Source organism: Castor canadensis, chromosome 19, assembly GCF_047511655.1.
Source record: "Castor canadensis chromosome 19, mCasCan1.hap1v2, whole genome shotgun sequence".
In the NCBI taxonomy this organism is placed as follows: Eukaryota; Metazoa; Chordata; class Mammalia; order Rodentia; family Castoridae; genus Castor; species Castor canadensis.
Genome location: NC_133404.1, coordinates 43,563,438 through 43,589,115, shown reverse-complemented (window position 1 = coordinate 43,589,115; position 25,678 = coordinate 43,563,438). Strand labels below are relative to the sequence as shown.

The following is a 25,678-nucleotide window of genomic DNA, read 5'->3' as shown; positions in this document are numbered from 1 at the left end:
AGTATCTTAAATTCCTCACTGAGGAAAAAGGAGACTGGAGAGAAAACAAGAACACTGTGTCCAGATTGGAAGACACACAGGAGCACAGGTGCATGTTGGGATTGGAAGACACACAGGCGCACAGGTGCATGCTGGGATTGGAAGACACACAGGCGCACAGGTGCATGCTGGGATTGGAAGACACACAGGCGCACAGGTGCATGTTGGGATTGGAAGACACACAGAAGCACAGGTGCATGCTGGGATTGGAAGACACACAGGCGCACAGGTGCATGTTGGGATTGGAAGACACACAGGAGCACAGGTGCATGCTGGGACTGGAAGACACACAGGCGCACAGGTGCATGTTGGGATTGGAAGACACACAGGTGCAGGAGAGCATGCTGGGATTGGAAGACACACAGGCGCACAGGTGCATGTTGGGACTGGAAGACACACAGGAGCACAGGTGCATGTTGGGATTGGAAGACACACAGGTGCAGGAGAGCATGCTGGGATTGGAAGACACACAGGTGCAGGAGAGCATGCTGGGATTGGAAGACACACAGGCGCACAGGTGCATGCTGGGATTGGAAGACACAGGTGCACAGGTGCATGCTGGGATCGGAAGACACACAGGAGCACAGGTGCATGCTGGGATCGGAAGACACAGGTGCACAGGTGCATGCTGCGATTGGAAGACACACAGGTGCAGGAGAGCATGCTGGGAAAGCACGTGAGGGAGCTAGATTAAGTCAAAAGGACGGACCACTGACTCAGCAAGTTGATGTCATCAGGTGAAAGAATAAAAAGAACAAATACCAAGAAAATGAAGGTGAGGAGACTCTTCATAATTAAGAGACCTAATGACCCAGTGATTCCACTCGTGGGTGGACACCCACAGTACCTGAAACCAGGGGGCGCTGGATGGAGGAGATGAAGGTGAGGGTATATGGTGGATGGACTTCATATTCTTATATGAAATAGAACAGAGAAACCTCTTGCAATGGCTTTAAGTGGGGCAGAGAGGGGAACTGGGGGGAAACAGCAGGGGTGGGGGGTGGTGATCTAACCAAGAACTGTCACAATGGATCCCCTTGTATAAGGAATATATCCTAATAAAAATGAAAAATAATAATAATTGAAACTAGGCACCCAATTCCTATACATGAGAACTCTATGGGCCCCCTGTTGAAATGTCAAAGCCCTAACCCCCAGTCGGATTTATTTGGAAGTGGGGTGTCTGGGAGGTGATTAAGTAATGAGGGTGGGGTCCCTCATGATAGGATTAGTACCCTCATAAGAAGACAAGGAGAGTGCCAGGCACAGTGGCTCATGCCTGTATTCCTAGCTACATGGGAGGCTGAGATGGGGAGGATCAAGGATGGAGGCCAGCCCAGTCAAATAATTCATGATGCCCCATTTGCAAAACAACCAGAGCAAAATGGACTGGAGGTGTGGCACAAACAACAAAGCACCTGCTTTGCAAGCAAGAAGCCCTGAGTTCAAACCCCAGTCCTACCAAAAGAAAAAAAGAAGAGAGACAAGAGTTTGCTGGCTGTCTCTCTCTTTCCCACCAAGAGGGATCACAGTGAGAAAGCGGCTTCTACAAGCCAGGAAGAGGCTCCCACCAGGAACCAAATCAGCCAGCACCTTAATCTTGGGCTTGCCAGTCTTCAGAACTATGAGAAATAAATGTGTGCCGTCTGAGCCACCCAGTCCCTAATACTTTATCTTAGGATCCTGAACTGACCAGAACAAGCATTCATAGCACCACTACACACAATATCCAAAAGGTGGAAAACCCCAAAAGTCAGTCAATGCATAAATGAATAAACAAATTATGGCACATCCAAACAATGGAATATTGTTCAACCATAAAAAAGAATAAAGTGCTGGTACATACTGCACCATGGATGAATCTAAAAAACGTACTAAGAAAGCATGACACCAAAGGCCATATAATGTACAGTTCCACTTTTAAGAAATATACAGAACAAGTCAATCCACAGAGACAGAAGCAAGATGCGTGATTATTCGGATGGGGGAGGGGGCGGAGAATGGAGGGCAACTGCTTACAGGGTCTAGGGTTTTATTCAGGGGCTGATGAAAACCCTAGTTTTGGAACTAGGTAGAAATGATGGTTGCACAGTCAACCATCCTGTGAATGTGCTGAAGGACGCTAAGGTATTCACCTCAAATGGTTCATTTTATGCTATGCGAATTTCAATTCTTTTTTTCAAAAGACTTAAGACACACAAAAACATGCAATGTGTGGTCCTTGGCTCGATCCAGTATGCAGGAGGCATCTGTCGGAGGTGGGGGGTTAGGAAATGCCCACTGGAGCGCAGTCACTGCTGGGCACGACAGGGGACATATGAAATAGGGAAGGGCTGCTACTTTTTATTTGGTTTGGGGGACGACTATTATTTTTTAGATGATTGAAGTATTAGGTCATGAAATGTTATGAAATCTCTGAAACTTCAAGAAAAAACAAGCAAAGATGACAAAAAGTTAACAGCTGCAGCTCTCTATGATAGGAGTGAGGTAGCCATTGCTTCTCTTCTGTCATTTTCTGCATATTTGAAACTTTTCACAATAAAAACAAAACCCAAATCCACTGGGTAAGTGATAAAAAGTAAACACAGACTTTCCAGTGTTACAACTGTCATTTATGGGAAAGAGGAGAAATTCTTCAAAAACAGAGCAAAAATACCTAAAAACAAAATTAGTTCAAAAAAAGTGATTTTTTTTTTCTTATGAGGTGTATTCTTCCCCAAAGTTTTTAAGGCAACTAGGTTAACGGATGAAGGGACAAAGAACAAACATCCAATCCATGCATCAATTTTTTCTCAAAAAAAATACGTAAATAAAAAAGAAGCTCAAAAAAAAGTATTGGAACAATAAATAATTGAAAAACTTCCCCAGATGAAAACAGACTTCAGCTTGCGTGGTTCACCATGCATCAGCAAAATTGATGAAATATTCACTGCTGAACATGCGCTGGTGACATTTTGAGGTGACAAGAATAAGGAGTCACATAAGAATTCAAAGGAGAAGGAGGGACAGAGAGAGAAGAAGGAAGAGGAGGACAGAGAGAGGGAGGGGAGGGAAGGAAGGAGAGAGAGAGAGAGACTGGAGAGATTGGTCATCTGCAAGGGGACAGAAATAAACTCCAATCCCGCAATATTTTCACCCAACAGGCGGCATCAGAAGATGATCCAGCAAGGTCTACTTTTCCACATAGGAAAGTCTGTGACTTAAAACGACGATATTCAGCACACGATATTCAGCACACAGCTTCAAATATGCAAAGTCTCAGGAAGCATACGGCTCAGCCTTCTTGGAAAATGTCCCTGAAAATGCTCCGTGTCAAAGTGGGAGAAACCAAGAATGACAAGTGAGCATCAAACAGGCTCCATGGATGCAAATGCGGTTTATCACAGATGTGAAAACAAAGACAGAAAATTAAAATGAAGTAGTGAGGGACTGAGTAACACTAGATTAAATTGCTGTACGTCTCAGGTAATGGGGGAATAAACGGGATTTAGAGAAACAAGCAAAAAAAAAAACTAAAAGAAAAAGACAAATTTGGAATTATCTATCAGGAAGAGTAAAAAAAGCTATTTTTATTTTGTGGGGTTTGAACCCATGGCCTGGCACTTGCTAGGCAGGTACCTTACTGCTTGAACCATGCCTTCAGCCCTTTTTTGCTTTAGTTATTTTTGAGATAGGGTCTGGTTTTATGCCTGGGCACAGACCACAATCCTCCCACCTGTATTTTCTGTGTAGCTGGGATGACAGGCACGCAACACCACACACAGCCATTGGTTGAGATGGGGTCTCATGAACTTTATGCCCAGGTTGGCCTCGAACCACAATCCTCCCAATCACTGCCTCCAGTGTAGCTGGGATGGCAGGCATGAGCCACCATACTCGGCCTTTTTTTAATCTCAGGAATTTCAAAAGTGTAACTTTAATAAGGATTCTGGAAAACTTACTACTGGTAGAATTAGCAATGGTGTAAGTATGATCCAAATAAAAGGCACAAGAGAAAAGGGAATGCAGCTGACAACAGGAGGGAACAGAAAACAAACAGCGAGGAAAGCCAGGTGGCCAGCAACCAGGCATCCATGACGTCCATGACACCCCAGGTTAAGTGTTGTCTTTAAATACCAGGCAAGGACCCCAGAATTGATTCAAACCGAAACTACTGCTCCTTCAGACAGTGTCATGCCACACTGAGCGGTGAGGACAAATGGGAAGAAAAATTAAACAGGAGGCAATGTCACCAGTCTGGGTAGAACTACAGCAGAGAGCAGCAAGCAGGGCTCTGGGGCCATTTCACATGGTCGGAAGACACAGCCCGCCATGGAGACCTGGGGACTCCTGAGCTACTTAACAGAGACACACAGCTCCTGCCCGAGCCAGAGACCGCGTCCTCTCTCCCTCGCTGGCACCCACATTCTCCCTGGGATCAGCAAGCAGCTACCAAACTGGAAAAACCTAGGTCAGCTCTGGAAATGAGGACCAGTGCCAAGTGCCCGACGGCAGCCTTGAGAAACTCCCAAGGACGTTACGCAGGCAGGAATCCCCATGGCAAGGACAGGTGGGTGTCACCGCCTGGACTGACACACAGTGGGATGGGAAAGAGCACCAGAGGGAGTTAGGACGAGGTGAGCGAGCGGCCTCCTCTCCCTGCAGCAGACACAGAGGTGAAAGACACCATTGTCACAGCAGTCATTGCAGCAGCCCGGGCGGAGCCTCCTCCAGCTGCATTCACTCTTCCTGCAAACATTAGGTGCCTACTGTGTGACAGGCACTGGGACTGGCAACACTGCTAAGTAAAGCACACTGGATCCCTGGACTCAGGGTGACTGTGGGATCCAGTACATGGCCGCTTAAAGTTAAATCTTAATTAATTAAAACTTTAAAAAATAATAGGACTACATCTCAGACAGAAGCTACATTTCAAAGGTTCAAAATAGCCACAGTGGGTGGCTATCACGCCAGGCAGCTCAGATCCTGGAACATGGCCAGGGCAGCGCTGTGGGCAGGACGTGCCATCTTCTTGGGCTGAGCTGCCACTGTGAGCCTCCCCCTTCCCACCTCCTGCACCAACCGCACTGAAACCAGACCCACGGGATCCACTCTCTTCTAAAAGCAAGACAGAAAACCACCTGGAATATAAAGCAAGTTGGTAGTTCCAAAAAAAAGAAAATGGATGGAGGAGCTGGGGGAGTGGCTCAAGTGACAGAGCTCCTGTCTAGCAAGCACAAGGTCCTGAGTTCAAACCCCAGTACTGCCAAAAAAAAAAAAAAAGATGTAATTTGTAATTAAAAAGCCACAAGCAGAAAATTGGAACAACATAAAATAGGCTGTAATAACCACAGATGATTAACTAACTAAATTATTACATGCTGATGGATAGATACACTTAATATATAAAGGTAAATTTAAAGTGATAATGAAATAGAAAAAAATGGAAAATATCAGAAGGCAATTCACAAAGAAGTGCAAATAGTCAGCACTGTGAAAGTGGCCAGAATCAAAAGGAGTGGCTTGTGTCAAAACCCTAACAAAAAATAAAGCCAGGAGGTGACAGGCACATCTGCCTGAAAACAGAACCACAAAGCCTCCACCTCATAGAAAATAAACTTAAAAAGCCTCTGCCTGACCCACAACCTGGCATAAAGGCCACCACAGCCTCACACAGGACACGCTGCCCCAAGGACGTCTGTCTAACCACCGCCTGCCCAACCTAGGGCTGGTGTCATTTTTGTGCTCAGTCCTGGGAGCCAACAATATTGTTTCAGAACATCTTACAGTTCCCCTCCATTTTCCTTTGAAAACTTCCCCTTGCACCAGTGAGAGCCAGTGAGCAGAGAGAAAGCAGAGCTCTGCGGCCACCCAGGCTCATGCGGCCCCACAAGGTACCAGCTGTGTGACCATTTGAAAGCCACATGATGTCTGTCTCTGTTTTGTCATCTGCAAAATGGGGGCTGTGCCATATTCTTTCAGAGTTGTGACAACTGGACCAGGTGCAGGGCGGCTATTTTCTTTTCGGGACAGTGATAAAAAACGGAGTTTGTCACCATTTGTCATCACGGTATAGAAATATGAATTCACATCGAAGGACACCAAGGGAACAAATAGTTTAAGGGTAATGGGATTTTTCCCTTTTTTTTTTTTTTTGGTGGGACTAGAGTTTGAACTCAGGGCTTTGCACTTGCAAAGCAGGCGCTCTACCACTTGAGCCACACCTCCAGTCCATTTTGCTCTGCTTATTTTGGACATGGGATCTCGCAAACTATTTGCCTGGGCTGGCCGATCTCAGCCCAGGATTTCAGGTGTGAGCCATTGGCTCTTGGCTAATGGAAATTTGCAAAAACACAAAAACAAATTTCTTCAAAGATGTGAAGAAAATGGCTCTCCTATATTGTTGGTGGGAATGGAAATTAGTACAGCCACTATGAAGAACAGTATGGCCGCTCCTCAAAAAAAAAAAAGTCAAAAATGGAACCGTGATACAATCCAGCAAGCCATTACTAGGTAGCACCCAAAGGGAAGGAGGTCAACTGGGCAGGACGACACCCGCACCCCCATGTTTACTGCAGCACTGCAGGCTACGCGATCAACCCAGTGTCCGTCAGCAGATGAACGGATGAGGAAAATGTGCCAGAGGTACCTAGTGGAATGCTACTCAGCCATGAAAAGCGTGAACTACTGTCACACGTAAACATGAATGGACCAAGAGGACACGATGTTAAGCAAAGTAAGCCAGGCACAGAAAGGCAAACAGTGCCTGAGGTCACTCATGAGTGGAATGTCAAAGAGTTGATCTCATAAAAGTTGAGAATAAAATTGTGATTAGGCTGGGAAGGGGGGGGGCAGGGGGGTGCGGAGGGAGGGGGAAGAGAAAGAAGTCAGTCAATGGCTACAAGATTAGACAGGAGAAATAAGTTCCTGTTTTATGGCACAGCAGGGTGGATATAATTAATGCCTTATCTCAAAATAGAAGACAGGAATTTAAATGTACTCCCATAAGACACTGATAAAAATTTAAGGTGATGGATATATTAATTACCAGAGTTGATCACTGCCCTTTGTACACAAGACATCACATTGTACCTCATAACATGTACAAATAGGTGTCAACTAAAATCTTTAAACCAGGCATGGTGGCTCATGCCTGTAAATTCCATCTTCTCAGGAGGCAGAGACTGGGAGGATTGCAGTTTGAGGCCAGCCTTAGCAAAAAGTTTGAGACACCTCATCTCAACCAGTAGCTGGGTGTGGTGGTGTGCAGCTACCTGATGTTCCCGGCTACTCGGGGAAGCATAAATAGGCAGATCAGTCCATCCCAAAGCACAGACACAAGACTCAATTCAGAAAGTATCTACGGCAAAAAGGGCTGGGGACATGGCTCAGAGTGCCTAGATAGCAGTTCACACCCTGGCGCCACAAAAAATTAAAAAATAATTTTATTTTGTTGTAATAGTCTTAAAAATTGGGGAAATGATGCCCAAAGAGATAACTGAAAATTAAATTTTTTTCAAAGAACTTTCATCTTACACCACAATAAACATGGCAGATTTAATTACTCTGATAAAGAACCTGAAGAATGTGACATCACAATAAGCCAGTATAGCAAGCGTTCTGTCCAGTGCCTTGCCTTCCACCCTGCCAGCACAGTGACTCCTAGGCACAGTCTAGGGAGCAGGTGCCATTATTAGCTCCAGATGAGGAAAACAAGGCACAGAGCCTTAGGTGAGGAAAGCAGGCGCATCGGTACCCTGCCCAGCCCTGCAGGATGCGTCACTACAAGCTAAGCCCGTTCTGCAAACACCTGCACTTTCCACCTGGCAGGAAAAACGTTAGCCCAGGTGCCTGGCAAACAGGAAGCACCAGGGAGGTCATGTCACAACAGCAGTCAGGGCAGCCTCCCGCGTCTGCCAGGGTCACTCTCAGGACTTCTCTGCTGCTTGTGCTGGTTCCCTATCAGGACTGAGTAGCAGTCACCACCAGAGGTAATAACTACCTACGGTGCACTGCAGTGGCGTCCTTCCCTTCCCTGCTCCCTACTGGCTCCCCGAGATCACCTCAAAGTCAAAACAAAACAGAAAACTGACCTGGACACCAATCCTTAGCTCAAAGTCTACCTATGGTGAAACTCAACCAAGAAAGCAGTGTGCACAGTCTACACCAGCCAGACTCCACTTCCAGCTACACTTGCAGTACAAATGAAGGAACACCAGTGTCCCCTCAGTGCCAACCCCAAATGTGCTCCAGCCCCTCTGAAAGTGCAGTCCCGGGAAAGTGCAGGCCGCCTTTCAACCTGGAGTTACGTGCAGGTGCTCAGTGCGCACAATATAAAAACCACCTAAGAGACGTAAGTCACGGCCTGAGCAGCCCCTCTGCTGCCCAGGAACCCAAAAAGGGTCCTCACGGGCATAGCAAGGGCTGGCTTGTGGGGATAAACACCACCGGCTTCAGGGAGCAGCACTCACCTTCTGTCACAGGTGGGAGGTCCGCTGAGAAGGCCACCAGCTGGCACTTGTTGTGTGGTTACTATGGGCTGAGTCCTGTGCTAAGCCCTCCACCTGCATTCACTCATTTCACCCTCAAAGTGAGTCCACATGCTAGAGCTGGCACTGGCCCCATTGTGCAGAGAGGGAAACTGAGGCCTGCAGCAGCAAGGAAACTTGTTCACAGTCATGAGCTGCCAAAATGGCTGAGCTGGGATCCAACCTGGTCTCTCCAAGTCTACACCCAAACCCTGAACCAGCGTGTTACCTATCCCTGCTGCATGACTACTATACTAAAGCCGCCATGAATTAAAGCAGGTACCAGGTGAAAAGCTCTCTGGATACATTGGTTCTCATTCTCACCACAGCCCTGCAAGTTACAACTGGGCCACACATTGTAGCCGCTTTAGAAAACCCCCCCCTTTGAAGCCTTACTCCATGTTGCCAGTAAGAAACAGAAGCCTGGAGACATCCCCAGAGTCCCAGCAGGTGCCGGGCACAGGGCCTCTGCTCTCTCTCCTCGGGGCTCCCAGGTTCCTATGCTGCTGCGGGTACCTGCAGAGACTCAGCCTCCTCTGGACCCCAAATCTTTAGACTTCCACTGGACTGTTACTGCTTCATGGCTTCTGCCTGAAAATCCAACAGTTGTCCCCCAGTGAGTTCAGCCCCTTCCAGAACCGGCAAGCCCTGGCCTTGACTTCTCAGCGTGAGGAGGCCCCATTCCCTCAGCTTTTGGCTTAATGGGCTGGCACACACTTTCCCTTCATCTCCTGGCACCTGTCGATCGCCCCCACCCACCTCATACCCACCACTCTCACTGCCCCAAATGTCCCCAGAGTCCGAGGTAAGAACCAGCACCTTATCAAAGCAGCAACATGTCATAGATCAGGCCTTACTGTACCTAAATCCATGGAAGTTTTCCTTCTCAGAGAGGAAAATCAAGTAAATCCAGTAATATTTGTCCCTTAAAAGTCAATGCTGGTCTTCTGATGTCACCGTCCCTATTTCAATAATAGGCTCCAAAGAATTTCTCGCTCAGTAATTTCAGCTGGCTTCCATTCCCAAAGAACTGCCTCGAAGTCTCCAGAGGAAAATAAACACACCATATTCCCTTAAGTCTGCACATCTGGTAACTCACATAATTTCGGCATGAAATTTCTGCAAAGCCTCTAGACTAGGTAATGACTCATTCACAACACACAGCTCACAAAGTAAAACACACCTACCAGCAAAGCCCTGCCAGAAAGAATGACAGAGAAAACAACTTCCCCCCAAGCAGCCCTCTTGAGCCCTGGGAAAGGAAGGAGAGAACCGGCAGGAATGGCAAATTACGACTCTCAAAATGAAGCAAAGGAGAATTTCTCAAAGTGAAGTAGGAATAATTAAGACAAGAAAGGAAAGAAGATGGAAGAGGAGGGAACCCAGCCAGGAGCAAGTGGTGTTTCCCTGGGGAGGAATTAAAACAGGGTGCACAGCAGAATGGCGAACTACCTGTAAGCAAACAACATGTGGGGGGGGGACTGGTACTGGGGTTTGAACTCAGGGCCTTGCACTTGCTAGGCAGGCGCTCTACCACTTGAGCCACGCCCCCAGCCTTTATGCATTGGTCTCACCTTAGGCCCAGGCAGGCCTGGACTGCAACCCCCCTCTTTGTGCTTCTCTACATAGCTAAGATGACAGGAGTGTGCCGCTATGCCCAGCCATTAGTTGAGATGGGGGGGTCTTGAAAACTTTTTGCCCAGACTGATTTTGAACCACTCCCCTCCTGATCTTAGCTTCTCAGGTAGCTCAGATTACAGGGGTGAGCCACCACACCAAGCAAGCAAACATTTCTTGAGTTCTCCAACCAAGGAAATACATTGCGGTGGTTCTTCCATACAGTAGTAATTGATGGAAGAATTCAGTGTGACATGGTGTGGTGACAAGATGACTTTGAGGCACTCCTGTCTCCTGAACTAAATGTAAGAATGTGTTCCCAGACCCAGACCCTTCCCAGGTCACCAGAATGAATCAGAAGTATTAAGCAAGTGGTGGCCTTTCAAAAATCTACAAACTTGCCGGGCACCAGTGCCTCATCCCTGTAATCCCAGCTATGGGAGGCTGACATCAGGAGAACCTCAGTTTGAAGCCAACCCAAGCAAACAGTTCCCAAGACCCTATCTCAAAAAACCCTTCACCAAAAAAAAAAAAAAAAAAAAAAATAGGGCTCATGGTGAAGGCCCTGAGTTCAAGCCTCAGTATAACAAAAAAAAAAAAAAAAAGACAAACTGAACTTCACATTCAGACAAATCATTTTTTAGTGGGCGGGCATGTGGATCAAGTGGTAGAGCACTTCCCTAACAAGCACAAGGCCCTGAGTTCAAACGTCGGTACCACCCCGTCCCGTTCAGGGCTCCAGAAACATGCACACCACCAACACTGACTCCTCAGACAGAGCAGAGATGGGCAAACGCTTTCTGTAAAGCAAAAACATTGCAGGCTTTGCACCCAGTGCCGAGAGTTCTTATAACGGTTACTCAACTCTACCCTGGGAGTGCAAAAGCACATAAGCAAGTGAACACAGCTGCATTCCAATAAAACTTTATCTGGGGACAATGAAATTTGCCTTTCATGTAGTTATCATGTGTCACAAAATATTCTTATCCATCTGATTTTTTTCAACCATTGAAAGAAAATGCACAAAACTGTCTAAGCTCCAGGGCTGCACAAAAAGCAGGCAATGCAGTTACATCTTCCTGGCCCTTGTGTAGTTTGCCAACCCATTTTAGATTATTCTATATAACATAAACAGGTGACACCTGTAGAATGACAAAGCACCTTGAATTTATGCAAGGTTCAGAGCCACTGGGAGAGGCTGGAGGAGCCTGGCACCATGGTGACAAGTTCCCTGTTGCACTTGCTTTGGAATCACACAGGCCTCTTGAGTCCTACCAGGACCACTTTCCAGCCGGCTGACATTGAGCAACTTTTATTTAACCTTGCCAAGCCTCAAGTCCCTCCTTTGTAGGAGGAGGGTAAGAACACCAATCCTTTTCTGTCTATCCTGTAGCAGAGTGAGCTTATCAGCCTGTTCATTCATTCATTCTTTCATTCATTCTCAGAAATCATGGTTGCCACACAGGGAAGAACAGCAAATGTGGAGGCCTTGCTGAGCTCAAGCCTTGGAGGGAAGATGAGAAAGCAACGTGAACTTGAGAACAGGCCTTGGCCTCCTAGGTTTCCTTGGTCAATCTATAGATTTGTGGGTGAGACCTCAGGCCAAATCCTGGGGAGGATGGAGGAAGTAGACTGGTCCAGAAGCTTCTTGAGGGCAATTTATCTTAAGTTTCTATTTTGTTGTCATTTGTTAAACATCAGGTTCCTGTGAAGGTCAAGTACCTACTAATGAATGGAAACGCCTAAGAATGACCTTTGATATTTCCCTGCTATCTGCATTATTGAGGACACAATCGAACCCTAAGGAAAATTAAGCTACTCTCCCAAAGTCACTCTTCCTGGCAAACCCAGGACACTGCTTCTCCTAATTCCAAACCCTCCTGTCCTTCTGACATTCCACATCACCTCCCTCTCAATGAACATCACTGCTTTCAACACCTCACACCTGCACCCCTGAGGATGTTTAGTCCTCACAGCCAGCAGGTGAGGCCATCTGTGTCCCCTTTCCCAAGTGAGCAAGTCAACTTCCAGAGCTGTGCACTGGCATGAGCACTGTGCGACTTCAGCCTGCAGTCCAGAGTCTTTCCTACATCAATGCGGGTTCCATCTCCGGAAGGTTAACTACAAAACACTGTTGAATGGAACTGATGTTGTACTTAATAATGCCTAGCTGGGGGCCAAAAATAAAAGATGAGGAAACAAAAATTTCTGTATTTTCCTAATTACTTCCATTTCTACTTCTGCTCCTTCCAAATAAACCTGGGCCTCCACCCACTGCAGAAAAACAAGAGCAATAAAACAAGTGAAATCTTGGGTTTTGAGGCCCTAAATAGCGTGGAATTTTATTTCCACACTATGATATTTCTGCATTGCCTACCAGCCTGACATTACTGCTAGTCTACCTTGTTCCTTCATCAATTAAGCAACCAACCCCCGGGGAGCATGGCTCAAGAGGTAGAGCACTTGCCTGGTAAGATGGAAGTCATGGATTTGACTCCCAGTACAGCAAAAATAAAAGACAATCAACCCTTAAAGGATTCAACCTGTGTTTTAGGCAATGCAGGTCTTTTCTCGGGGAAAACAAAAACATTTGATTAACAACATCAATGTAAGCTGCAGGAATCCAGGATGGATAAACTCGAGAATGTTGGTTAACATTTTTTAACAAATTTTATTAGTTACAAGAAATGTGTTAAGCTCTATTTTAAGATATGCAACTTCTATTTATGAGATGCCAAGGCTGAATGGGGCCACCAAGCCGGGGATAAGATCTGCCTTCTCAGAAACCACCTATCCTGTCTCCTCAAAATATTTCTAGATGGGTCACCACAGCAGAGTGCCAGCCCCACTTCACTTCTCGTCAGCATCTGCACAGCTGCCAGGCTGCCCTGTCACATGGCCTTCTGCTTTGACACCCACTCAGTCTGCGTCATGACTTGACAGCTCTCTGCCCCTCACCTGATGGTACCACAGTCCCCGTATCGCCAGAGACAAGACAGCAGCATGTAGACCAGTGCTCAGTTCTGTTCTAGCCAATCTTCCATCCCACAAGCTTTCCAGGACATTCCCCACAAAAAGCTAGGAGCTGTACCTGCAGACACCATAGTTAACTCCAGAGCAAGAACAGCTGACACTAAGGCAACCTGAGGATGGACGATTCAAACTGTTTTTGTATAAGGTCTTGCATGGTCAGACTGGGCACATCCCACCATGTCTGGCCTGTTTGTTGAGATGGGGTCTCACTAACTTTTGCCTGGGCTGGTCTTGAAACACAATCCTTTCCAATCTCCATCTCCCATATTTTTAGTTCTCTGAGGAACCGCCATGCTGTCTTCCACAGTGGCTGCACTAACTCATATTCCAACAGCAGCATAAGTTCCTTTTCTCCGTATCCTCTCCAGCATTTGCTATGTTTTATTTTGTGCTCCTTGAGTTAATTTTTAAAAGATCATCCTGGCCACTGTGGGGGGACAGAGGTAGCTGGGTAGGAACAAAGGCTGGAAGTGGGTTACGAGGCCACCACAGTCATAGGGATAGGAAGTGATGCCAGGACGGGGGTGGCAGAGCAGAAAGGTAGAATGGTGGATGGATGAAGGATGTGCCTTCAAAACAGAACCAGGAGGGTGGATGCGCTCATGACCGGAGCGTGAGAAAAAGGAGGAAATCAAGGACAACTCCTAGTTGTTGTTTTGTCGTTGCTTTCTTTTACTTAAGCAGCTAAGCAGACCGCCAGTAGAAAAACACGTGACGATGGAGAAAATTAAGACTTCAGGTCTGGCCACCTCAACCCAATATCCAAGGAGAGAGAGAGGGATGGGGTCAATTAGCTTCATAAATCTGCACTCAGGAGGAACACCAGCTGCAAACACAATTTAGGGAGTAGTGGATGTATACACTGCATTTAAATCTGAGCGGCTGGGGAAGCCACCTTGAGAGAGAGAGAGGGGAAAAAGGGGGAGGTGTCCAAGCCAGAGCCCCAGAACATTCCTGGATTTTGTGGCCAGGGGGATGAGAAGGAGCCATTGCAGGTCACCTGAAAGAGCAGGCAGAGTCCAGAGGAACTGAGCAAGGGTAGAACGTTTTGTCCTCAGAGAACGGGCCAGTTCTGAGAGTTCAAATGGAGGAAGTAAGCATCAGCGTGGGCAACCTGGAGGCACACATGACCTAGACAAACACAGGCTCAGGGCACTGGAGAGGACAGCCACCAGGAATGGATTGAGAAGAGAACCGGTGACAGAAAAGCAGATGGGACACCAACTTTCTGCAGAATTTTGATGACCAAGGGATAGGAGGATACGGGTTAAGGGGGATTAAGACCAAAAAGGGCTTTCTCCTTTCTTCTTACAAAATGGAGGTAGGTCTGTAAGTCTACATGCTGATGGAAATGAATGGAGAGATGCCCTGAAAACAGCCATGGCCACAGCAGCAAAGCCCCCAAAGAACGAGAGAGAAAACAGGGGTGAAGCCAGGTGCATTCTGTCTGCCCTTAACTCGGACGAGCAGAGCAGCCCCAATACTGGAGTGCACGGGGTTCTTTAGACTTTAGAACTGTGACCCACAGGAGGAAAGAGCACAGCTGTGAATGACTCAGATGTCAAGAGTCACTAGGGAGTGAGGTTCTGCAGCCTGGAACAGCGGCAGCTCCACACAGTAGCTGGAGCCCATGAACAATTTGTGACATCACTGTTTGGGAAAGACTACTCACTGCTGGTGGAAAGACAGTATCACCCAACAAACTAGAGAGAAAGTCAGAAGGGACACCACCAGACCCAGGAAGATCAGCAGGTGATGGTGCAGTGCTAAAAAAATTAAAAATAAAAATAACAAAGTAAGGATGACCCCAGGAACTGCACGTAAGAGCTGGCTGGGAAGGCATTCAAAGAAGAAGCAGGAGAGAGCATGGTTCCGTGAGTCCCTCCCTAGCACTGCCCCAGGCCCTCCCCTCCCAGCTCAGCACCCCCCAGGCTCCTGTTGGAAACCACAGTTTAAGAATCCACACCTGCATCATGGAGAATGTCTGGGATATGCTCACCTATTATTTAGCCAAATAAAGTAGTATGTCAGTTTTGCTTGCTGACAGCTTTATTTTCTAAGTAAAGCATGCCAGTAATAACTTTCCCAAACACACATGAGAGATCCACACACACAATTAACTTTGGGAAATATAATTTTTATTTGATTTGTTAATAAAGCTGGCAAACCAATCTGAAATAACAAGAAAAACCTGCTCTCGTATGCATTTTTAAATCAAATTCCAAGCTACATTCACCTCATAGAATAAAAAAGTTACCTGTGGTAAGAAGAGTTTGGGTTTTCTTGTATTCTTTAGATACTTAAAAATAAATTCAGTTCAGTTTGAACATCTATCCTTGCACCCTGACTTAAAAAAAATTACATAGATTTATGGATTGAGTTATCAAGCAATCTGTGTGGAAAGAAGCAAGAATGTTTCAGCTTTAATATATTTTCTGAAGCATCTAAGAGGAAAACATGGCTTTTGCAAAGTGCATCTCTCTCTCTCTCTCTCTCTCTCTCTCTCTCTCTGTCAGTGAAACATGAGACATTCATTGTCTCCCCAGAGACTCTCATAATTTACAAAGCCATCCTTCTCTGAAGCATTTGCCCATAGATGGCAGCAGGGAATCTGGCACGGCCCCTATGACCACTTATCCTCTTTCTGGTTAATGCAGTGAAAGAGAAAGTGGGGGAGTCACGAAAGGCTGTGTTAAGGGCTCCCTGTCCCCTGTTGCGTTGCTGGGCCACATTACAGAGATGAAAGGGCACCACCACATAAAGACAAAAAGAAACAAACTTAGCGCAGAGCCCACAAGGATGTCATCACCAGATGGCTAGTCTCCAGAGAGAAGAAATGAACGTGGTCCCTAGACTTTCGTGGGGATGTGGAACCAGGCCCTAGATGTGAAGACAGTCCTGAAATGGAAAGAACGTGGATATGAGTGCAGTGTTGGGGTTGGAGCACCCACCTTCACCAGCAACCACTGGCAAGAAAAATCACTGTGAGACAAGGGTGAGCAATGCAAACCGACGAATAACAGCTATGACGCAACGATTGTGAGCTACATTTTTATTGTCATTTAGCAACAAACCACAGTGCCGTCTCTAAGGTATAGGGTTTGTTGGTTGGTTGGTTGGTTGGTTTTGGTGGTACTGGGGTTTGAACTCAAGATTTCATGCTTGCTCTACCATTTGGGCCACATTCCCAGCCCTTTTTGATTTAGTTATTTTTTTCACTAGGGCCTCTTGTTTTTGCTTGGGGACAACTTCAGACCAAGATCCTCCTACCTCCACCTCCCAAGTAGCTGGTATTACAGCTGTGAGCCATCTTGGAGCCCCTATTCATATTTATTTCTAACACCTACTAGGAAAAGAGTAAACAATTCTGTTTTTTAAATCCTGTCAAGATTTTTTTAAAGTACGCAATTACAAAATCAAGCAACCTGGGTTCTAGTCTCAAATGCTGAAGCAAAGAACTGAGTTAGGTTTTTAGTAACAACTTACACTCTTCTCACTTTGGTTCATTTCAACCTCTCTGTTGGTCTTCGAATGCTACTAAAAGATGCATAACCCCCAGGTTTTACTTTCTTTAAAGTAAGGGGATCCTGTCCTCAAAGACGGATAAGACTTAAGGAAAGAAGGAGCAGTTACAGCTGAGGATTTGGGTCAAGTGGTAGAGCACCTGCTTAGCAAGTACAAGGCCCTGAGTTCAAATCCCAGCACTGCAAAAAAAAAAAAGAGAGAAGGAGCAGTTACCGGGTGGTGACAGGTAATTTTACCTTGCCTGTAGTTGAGAAAAAACAATCTGTTTGCCATGGTCCTCATTTCCCTTATCTGAAAAAAATCTACTGTATCATTTTTGTCTTTCTTCTGAAATGCTTTCAGAAAATTACTTAAGATATTCTGAACTGGGATGGATGCACGCACACACATGTAACCTTACTGAAATATAATTCACAGAGCATATAATTCTCCCACTAACGTGCGCAGTCCAGCGTTTTCAGTGTATTTAGAGTCAGGCCACCATCACCACAGTCAAGTTTAGAATAAGAACCTAGCTTCTTCTCAATCCTCAAATTCATCATACAGAGAAAACCTGGGGCCACGTGGATTGAGTCACGTTTCCAAGGTCACAGAGCTAATCAGTGGCAGAGCCAGGCCCGAGTCCTAGGCATTATTTAGCCACTGACATCACCCTGACTCTCTTTCTCCAGCCTCTGGGAACTTCTGTATGAATTAAACCCACTGCTAAAAGTTGTCTGAGGACAGCTGGCATTATTTATTACCGTGCTCCATCTCATCATATTAAATCCAGTCTAATTTCTCCAACAATTTTGTTGCATTGCAAGACTTCTTAGAAAGACTTGTAGAACCATTAAAAATGTATCTTTTGGGCACCTAAACCACCAAATGTTGAGAGGCCAGAGAGAATTTGTGCTGTCTCTCCTTTAATGATGATTTCAGCTCATGCAAAAAAAAAAAAAAAAAAAAATCAGACCCTCTGCCCATTTTATTTATCTATTTTTGGTAGTAGTAGGGTTTGAACTCAGGGCCTCATGCTTACTAGGCAGGTGCTCTTACCACTTGAGCCACTCCACCAGCCCTTTTGTGTGGTGGGTTTTTATCAAGATAGGGTCTCAAAAACTATTTGCCCTGGGCTGGCTTCGAACCACAATCTTCCTGATCTCTACTTCCTGAGTACCTAGGATTACAGGCGTGAGCCACTGGCCCCTGGCTCCATTTCATTTTTAACCACTAGTGTAATACTTCTCCAAATGCCAATAACTTCCAAGGATTTCACCCATTCATTCTGGCCAGTGACCAGAAGCCAGCTTTTATCATACTTAGCTGAGATTAGCTCCTATGAAGTCTATACCCAATAAAAGAAAAAATGCTTAGAAAAGGAGGTTTGTTCCCCATTAGCACTAAGGAGGCCAGTGTGACAGGCATGGCCAGCAGTTTGTTTGTCGCTGCCCTGACCATGGCAGCAGGCAGCCTCCTGGCTGTCCAAGCCAACAGGCCCCACTCTTAACCCACAGAGAGTTTGTCCCTTGCTTGGCCTCTAACAATCCCCTCTTCCATCCATGAGACCTTCCCTCTCCTGGATTCTCCCACTTCTCTCCTTCCTGTGTTAGCCATCCCCAAACCTCATTTACTCAATAAATATTTACTGAGTGGTCACTGCTCAGCAAGCACATTGTCCCCAAATGCAAATGTACCCTGGGGTCTGGACTTAGCCCACTGTACATTTTTGCACTTTACTCGACATTGATATTTTTAAATCTCCATTTTTAGTTTAGGAATCTCCGAAAATCAGTAGTTCCAATCTTGGCCTCATCCCCTGTGCTACAAGTAGAATAAGTACCTGCCCCAAGGCCAAATAACATGCCACAGACTCCCTCCAGGTGCTAGGGGTCCAACAGCGTCTCCACCACCTCTGCCTCACCCTCCTCCAAGACTTCTACCATCCAAAACAGCAATCCCAGTCCAACGGTTCCAGCCAGAATCAGCCTCACCCAGCCTGCTCTTGGAAGGGGTGTGAGTGCCTCTGGGCTTGGGATGGACGCTAGAAGGGAATCATCTAAGTCCGGCTGCGGTGCATGGACCAATTTGTGGGAGAAGCAGAATGGGGCCTCATTACAAATGTGGAACCTGGATGAAATCTGTCCACCTGGGTTCTGGAAAGGGAAAGCGGGCATTGCAACCTCCTCAGCGCCACTAATGGGGGATAGGTTTTACAGAATGAGCCTTGCTGTGACTGGAAATATGCAGTGTTGGAAAACAAATTTGTTGTCAACACACACACACACACACGATATTTTCCTATTTCCTCTGCTCAGAATGCCCTTCCTCTCCTCCTCCAATTCCTTGTCCTACTTAATTCTCAGGTGACATGTGTCCTCCTCCGGGGAGCTTTCCTTGACGCCCCCGCTGTGTCATCTGCCATCCTCCGGCGCGGAGGTGTGTCTAGCACTGTTTGTTTACGCGTCTGTCTCGGTGTCTCCCCGCCACACTGTCCGCTCTTGGAGAGCGGGAGGCCAACACGGGAAGGCCGGAGAGGAGAGAGGAAGCGAAGGCCGGCCGTGCAGAGCCCCAGCCCGAGAGCTGCGCGCAGACCCCGGAGTCCCCTCGGAGGCGCGCGCGGGGAGCGCAGCGGGGCCCAGGCCAGCGCCAAGTGCGCAGCATCCCCCGGGGGCGCCCGAGCGCGCAGAGGCGGCAGGACGAGCCCCGGGGCGCTCGCCACCAAAAGGCTGGGGACTCCGGGGAGGCCCTGCGGCGACGTCCTTCCTAAGATCCTTCTCCCTGCGCGTCAGGGGAGGTGGGGACCAACCTCTCCAAGCCCACCCGGGGCCTGAGACCCTGCGGCCACCACCTCTGCTCTGGGGCGCAGAACCTCTCCAATCTACAGCCGCCGGGGGCTGGGAAGGAGGAGGCGCCAGCGAGCTGGGGGGGAAGCAGGCGGCCTCTCCCGCCGCCCCGCGCCCTCCTAGGCGGGAGGAAATCGACCCTAGAGAAGCCCCCCATCCCTCCCCGACCTTTGGGGCTTTTGACCCTCCCGGGGCCGCAGCCTCCCGGTCACCCTCCCTACCTGGCTGGCTTTGTGGAACTGCTTCTTCAGCCCGGCCACCGACATCGCGACTGCGCCGGGCCGGAGCGGGGTGGTCTTGAGGCTCCGCCGGGCCACGCGGCCGTGACCGGCTTGGGCAGCGGGCGCCCGGGCCGGTCCCCGCGCGACTGGGCTCCGGCGGCCCGCCTCCCACGGCCACGGCCACCGCCACGGCCACCGCCGCTGTCACACTCGCACACACACGCGCACGCAGATGGCAACACGGCGTTCCAAAGCTCCCGAGCAGCCCATTGGCCAAGCCGCGGCGGTATGCAAATGAGGCCGCTTGGGCCCGCCCACGCTTCATTGTTGCGTGGAGACCTGGAGGCGCTGGGGCGGGGGGCGGGAACTGGGTGTCGGGATGTCCTCAGGGCCCGGGAAGCGGAGCCACCCAGGGCTTCTCGTTGGTGGCCCGACGAGATGGATGCATCTGGCTTTTGAGATTGCCCTGGATCAGGGATCACCTATCTGCGCTCTGGGAATTGGTAGGAAACCTGATTTTCCTCACATGCACAACATCTCCTCCTTCTGGCGCACTTTGGGAAGAGGTGTGATTTAAGAAAGGGACTAAAATGGAACGGGCAAGGGCCCTGTCCTGTGGGTGAGGAAATGAGGTGCTTTGGTGCAACCTGCCCGAGGATTTTTTGACCCTCAGGAAGCCGTAGAGCTATTGGGTAATTTATTGATATATAGATAGATGATAGATAGATGGTTGATTGAATGATTGATTGATAGAGTGCTCCTTTGTCCCTGGTGCTTGGAGCCAACTGTTAATGGCACTGATCAACCACCTGAAAGATGTGGTCAACAGGTGTCCATTCCATGCCTAAGGGAGTTCACCAGATCAAGGGCCTGGCTCCCTCCGTAGCCACTACCAGATGTGTCAGTTACTGAGTCACCTAGCACAGGGCCTAAGGACCAGTGTTCACTCAGTGAGGCCCAGTGAGAGACATGGGGCATTGCATTAACACCTGAGTGGTATCTGCCCCCAACGAGTCCACCATTTTTCCCTTCTGACTTTCCAAGGTCCCCAGGGCTCCTAAGTGTTTAGCAACACTTCACAATAAAAGGACAATCATGGCCCTTCACTCTGCACCTGAAAGAAGTTTCTCTTTATGGGTCCTCCCCAGGTCCCATTTGGAGTGACCAGCAGTCCAGGATACATCCACTGCACACCTGTGTCCTGGCATCGACTGGGCTCCAGGGTTTCTCCTGGACAAGCTCCACAGACTCTTCCCTGGTCCTTAGGTCCCATGTCCCAACCAGGTCTGAGTTCTTACCCCTGGCAAGTAAGTCCAGCCCTCGGCCCCTGCTTCCTTGGGGTGTTAACTGGAGTCGGCAGTGTTCTTCCTCAGACAGGGGAGAAAATGCCCTGAACTTGGAGATTCTGGGGTGCGAGCAGCCAAGTCGGTGGTTTAATGAGTATGGCTTGGGTTAGCACTATGGACTTGCCTGGTCAGGGGGTGGCTGACACCAGCCATAGATAAGCAGGTATGAGGGTGAATGAAGCTGAATCTCAATAGCACAGCAAGATGACTTGTCCCCGCCCACCAAGGCCCGCTGGACAGCGGGGTCTGCGACAGGGTAGCAGCAACCAAGGCAGAGAGCCAGCAGGGTCCGGGAGTGGTGGGTCTCTCTCGTTCTGGACCGGTCCAGGGCTGTGTGGACCGCACTTAACTGCTTGTTCCTCTGTGCCCAAGGCTCAGGCCAGGCTCAACACCCCAGGCTCAAAGAAACCAGTCTGGCTCTGTGCCCTTTGGGAAGGAAGTGGGTTCTTTTATAAACTGGTTAATCGACCTTCCTGCCATGATTAATAGTACATTCAAGTTTCCTGCTTCAATTAACATTGGTTATTTCTCTCCTTAATTAATTCAAGTGTAGAATTGTAAGTCATAGTTTCATAATTTTTAAACTTTGGAATTTCACATATACATTTTTCCTTTGTACAGGTATTTGTGACTTTTCTCAGACTTTTTCAGTGACAAGTCTCATTGCTGGCTTGCCAACTGGATTGGTCTTTGAAAACAATTCTTGAATTTACTCATCATTGCTTCAGATTATTTTTCTCTTCTTAATTTCTTCCCTTATTCTTTTCCATTTCTCTTTGCTCAGAAGACCTGTCAGGGTATGAGGTTATTAACCACAGAAACTGACTGTGGCTAATGTAGCTGGAAAAGAATGACTGGAGAAGGATGTCAGGAAGCCCAGAAATGCACACAAGGGGTGCGGGGAACTAGGTGCAGGGAGTGAGCAGGAGGGAGGAATCTGAGTGCTCAGATAAGCAGGGTGGCGGAGTGTCCTGGCTCAGTCACTGAACACTGGGTTTGGTGACCAGAATGAAAGCTAAGCTGTTCCCTGCTTCCTTGTGACACTCTTAACTTCAAAGTCCCAGGGAACAGCATCTAATTGGCTCAGTCCAGCTCGAAGACTAACATGATGGAGGATTCATAAAGGAAGAAGCATGAGAAACTATGCAGACAAAAACAAATCTAAAACCAGCAAAATCAAATGCCCATGAAACTTTGGTTCTCTTTTGTGTCTCCTTAATCGCTTTAGTTGGATATATGTTCATTCTTGTTTCAAAATCAGTGTACATGCAAAGCTATGAAGTTTCCTCCTGGCTGGGCTTGGTTTATACCTTGTTTTCATAGGATAAATGTTCTTATTATTTTCTAAATACATCTGTAATTCTAGTTTTGATTCCTGACTTGGTCCAAATGCGATTCAGGAAGAAACTTTCAGGTGTCTTCTAGGTGATTTGATTTTTTAAAGTACATTGTGTATTGTACTTATACTACTGTTGCCAAATAGTTTGTCTTGAAGGGTTCTTATAGCCTGTTAAAATTTACATATGTAGCACAGAGGGTTGAAATAAAGGTTGCATTCTCAGCTCTAGAATACTGTGTTCTGTTTATCTGTAGCAGGAGTGTTGTGTTCCATCACCGCTCCTGACCCGGAGGAAGATTTCAAACCCACGCTGCCTGGAACCACCTGACCAGTTCAAGGCTTTTGTCCTCGCCCCTCAGCCACCCCAGGGCCCCCAGCCCCTCTACTTGGGGAAGAAGCATACAAATGTCCTAGACTGTCTGGAGTTGTGTACATGGGATGAAGTACGCCCCAGATGGCGTCAAGGAAGAGTCTTGGAGGCTCCAACGAGCATCGCTCTTAATGATGGATCTTTGTGCATTGGAGGTCTTTAAGGTCAATGACAAGGACACTGGGGTTCTCTCTGGCACTCTGGAGCACTGGTCCACGTTCTGGGAGGCTCCTTCTTCTGTGGTCCTGGGCTCTCCCCTGGTCCACAGAGTACTAAGCTAGCATGCATTGACCTCCCTCTGTCTGTGCTGAGGCCAGTTTTGCATCTTGTATCTAGTTCTGTAGCAAGTGACTCACATCTATCTGGGGGTCGAGGATGGGATACAAAGAATCCTGGGTAGGAGACACAGGAGGAAGGAAGTGTGCTAACATTTCAAAATGTCATCCTGTGAGCTCATAAATCAAGTCTGAGTTTACTAAAATATTCTGTCTCAATATTTTCCTACTTCGTGTGTCAAAGACTGGGAGGTCTTCTACCCCAGTCTTGTGGTTATGTCTGTTCCCCTATTCTTTTGGAGTTTTGCTTTAAATATCTCAGGACCAGGATGGTGGTGGCCTGCCTGGAGGTGCTTATGTTTCTCACACCTTTCTTTTGAGAGTTCCTTTTACCTAAGAAAACATATTCTGTCCTGTTCCCAGCTCTTTGCTTTTTGTTTTGCTTTGCCCCATCAGTATTTGCATCCCTACTCTTCATTTAAGCTTCATATGTATTAATTGGTCTTTTATTTATTTTGTCAGCATGTCTTGTACAAAATAACAGTTTCATTGCAGCATTTTCATAATGCGTATAATAAATTTCAATCACGTTCGCCCTCCTTTCTCTTACCTGCTGTCCCCCTCCCACTCATCCCCTTGTGGTGGTCAATTTTGTTTGTTTGTTTGTTTGTTTGTTTGGGGCAGTACAAGGCTTTGAACTCAGGGCCTCACACTTCCTAGACAGGAGCCCTACCATGTAAGCCACACCTCCAGTCCTTTTGCTCTGGTTATTTTTGAGAGAGGGTCTCATTTTTTTGCCCAGACCACCCTGGACTGGGATCCTAGTTATACTTCCACCAAGATGGAATGATGGTCATGTGTCACCATGCCAGCCTTTCTCTGTTGAGATGGGGTCTCTTCAACTTTTTGCCTGAGCTGGCCTGGAACCGAGATCCTCTCAATCTCAGCCTCCTGAGTAGCTAGGATTGCGGGTGTGAGCGCCCAGATTGTGATGTCACTCTTAACTATCAAGTTGATGGATTACTCTAGAAGGGTAGTGAACCACGCCTCTGGGTGTGCCCATTAGATCCTGAGGCCCTGGCACAATGCATGGATCCATCCTCCATAGACTCATAAAATGACGGCGTTACTGGGAACTGGTGAAAGGTCGGAGGTGGGGCCTGACTGGAGGAAGAAGTCGGGGCTATATCTCACCCTGCCCACTTCCTGCATCCCCTTTCTCTCTTCCTGGCCACCATGATATCAGCTGCTCTGATCCTCCCTACCCACCATGACCCGCTGAACCCACTGAAACTATGAGCTAAAATAAATCCTTCCTCCCGTCAGCTACTTATGTCAGGGATGCTGTCACAATGATGAAAATAAAGGAAATCGCACTTCCCCTTCCTAATGGTCCCCCTGGGACTTTCATGGCTGTTTTTAAAACAGAGTCCGTGGATGAGAGAAAACATGCAATATTGTCTTTCTGAGTCTGACTTCTTTAACTTAACATAGGATCTCCAGTTCCAACCATTTTCCTGCAAATAACATGATATCAGTCTTCTTTTTTTTTTTTTTTGAGGTACTGGGGCTTGAACTCAGGCCTTCATCTTCCACCAGCCCTATATTTGTGAACTGTTTGCCCAGGCTGGCTTCAAACCACAATGCTCCTGATCTCTGCTTCTTGAGTAGCAAGGATTACAGGTGTGAGCCACTAGCGCCTGGTGATATCAGTCTTCTTTATGGCTAAATAATACTCCGTTGTATACGTATACCACATTTTCTTTATCCATAGGTAGTACCTAGGCTGATTCCATAACTTGCCTATCATGCCATGTAAATGTGGATATCCAAGTATCTTATTATATGCTGACTTTGATTCCTTTAGGACATTAGGTATAGTGGGATCATATGGTAGTCACAATTTTAGGTTTTCTGGAACCTCCATACTGAGGTCTGTAGCGTCTGTACTAATTTACACTCTGGTCAGCAGTGTGTAGGGGTTTGTTTTCCCCACATCCTCAGCAGCATGGCTGTTTTCTTGGTGGTAGCCCCTCCAACTGGGATGGGATGGGATCTCAATGAGTTTTATTTGCATTTCCCTAAAGGTTAAAGATGTTAGACATTTTTTCATGCGTTTATTAGCCATTTGTAATTCTTTTAAAATATATCTGTTCAACTCATTTGCTTCTTTGTTGACTGCACTATTCACTGTTTTGGTGTTTAATTTTTTGAGCTCTATATATTCTGGATATTAGTCACTCATCGATGAATCACTAGCAAAGATTTTCTCCTGTGCTGTAGGCAACCTCTTTTGCTCTGGAAATGGGATATAGAGGCAATCCCGTTTCTCAGCTCTTGCTCTTAATTTCTGAGCTGCTGGGGTCCTATGCAGAAAGTTGCTGCCTATGCCTACTTGAAGGATGTTCCTCTCTTTGTTTCACAGTTTCAGATCTTTCATAAATATCTTTGATCCATCTTGAGTAGACCTTTGTGCAGTGTAATAGGTAGGGATCTAGTTTCAGTCTTCTACATGTGGATATCCAGTTTCCCCAACCCTGTTTGTTGAAGAGGCTGTCTTTTCTCCAATGTATGTTTATGG

General features: G+C 47.2%; 1 protein-coding gene across 6 annotated transcripts in view; it reads right to left on the bottom strand.

Moving 5' to 3' along the window:
* Sh3gl3 (SH3 domain containing GRB2 like 3, endophilin A3) overlaps positions 1-20,070 on the bottom strand; it is a 104,827-nt gene extending 84,757 nt beyond the window's left edge. The window contains exon 1 of one of the 6 annotated variants that reach the window (XM_074061499.1): positions 19,768-20,070. Coding sequence is in view for 3 of the 6 variants with exons in the window: in XM_074061495.1 (XP_073917596.1) it covers positions 19,768-19,812 (45 nt within the window). In the remaining 3 variants the exon portion in view is untranslated. The remainder of the gene's footprint in view (positions 1-19,767) is intronic. The other 5 variants (XM_074061495.1, XM_074061496.1, XM_074061500.1 and 2 more) reach the window with 5 other exon arrangements.
* Between the last annotated feature and the right edge of the window lie 5,608 nt (positions 20,071-25,678).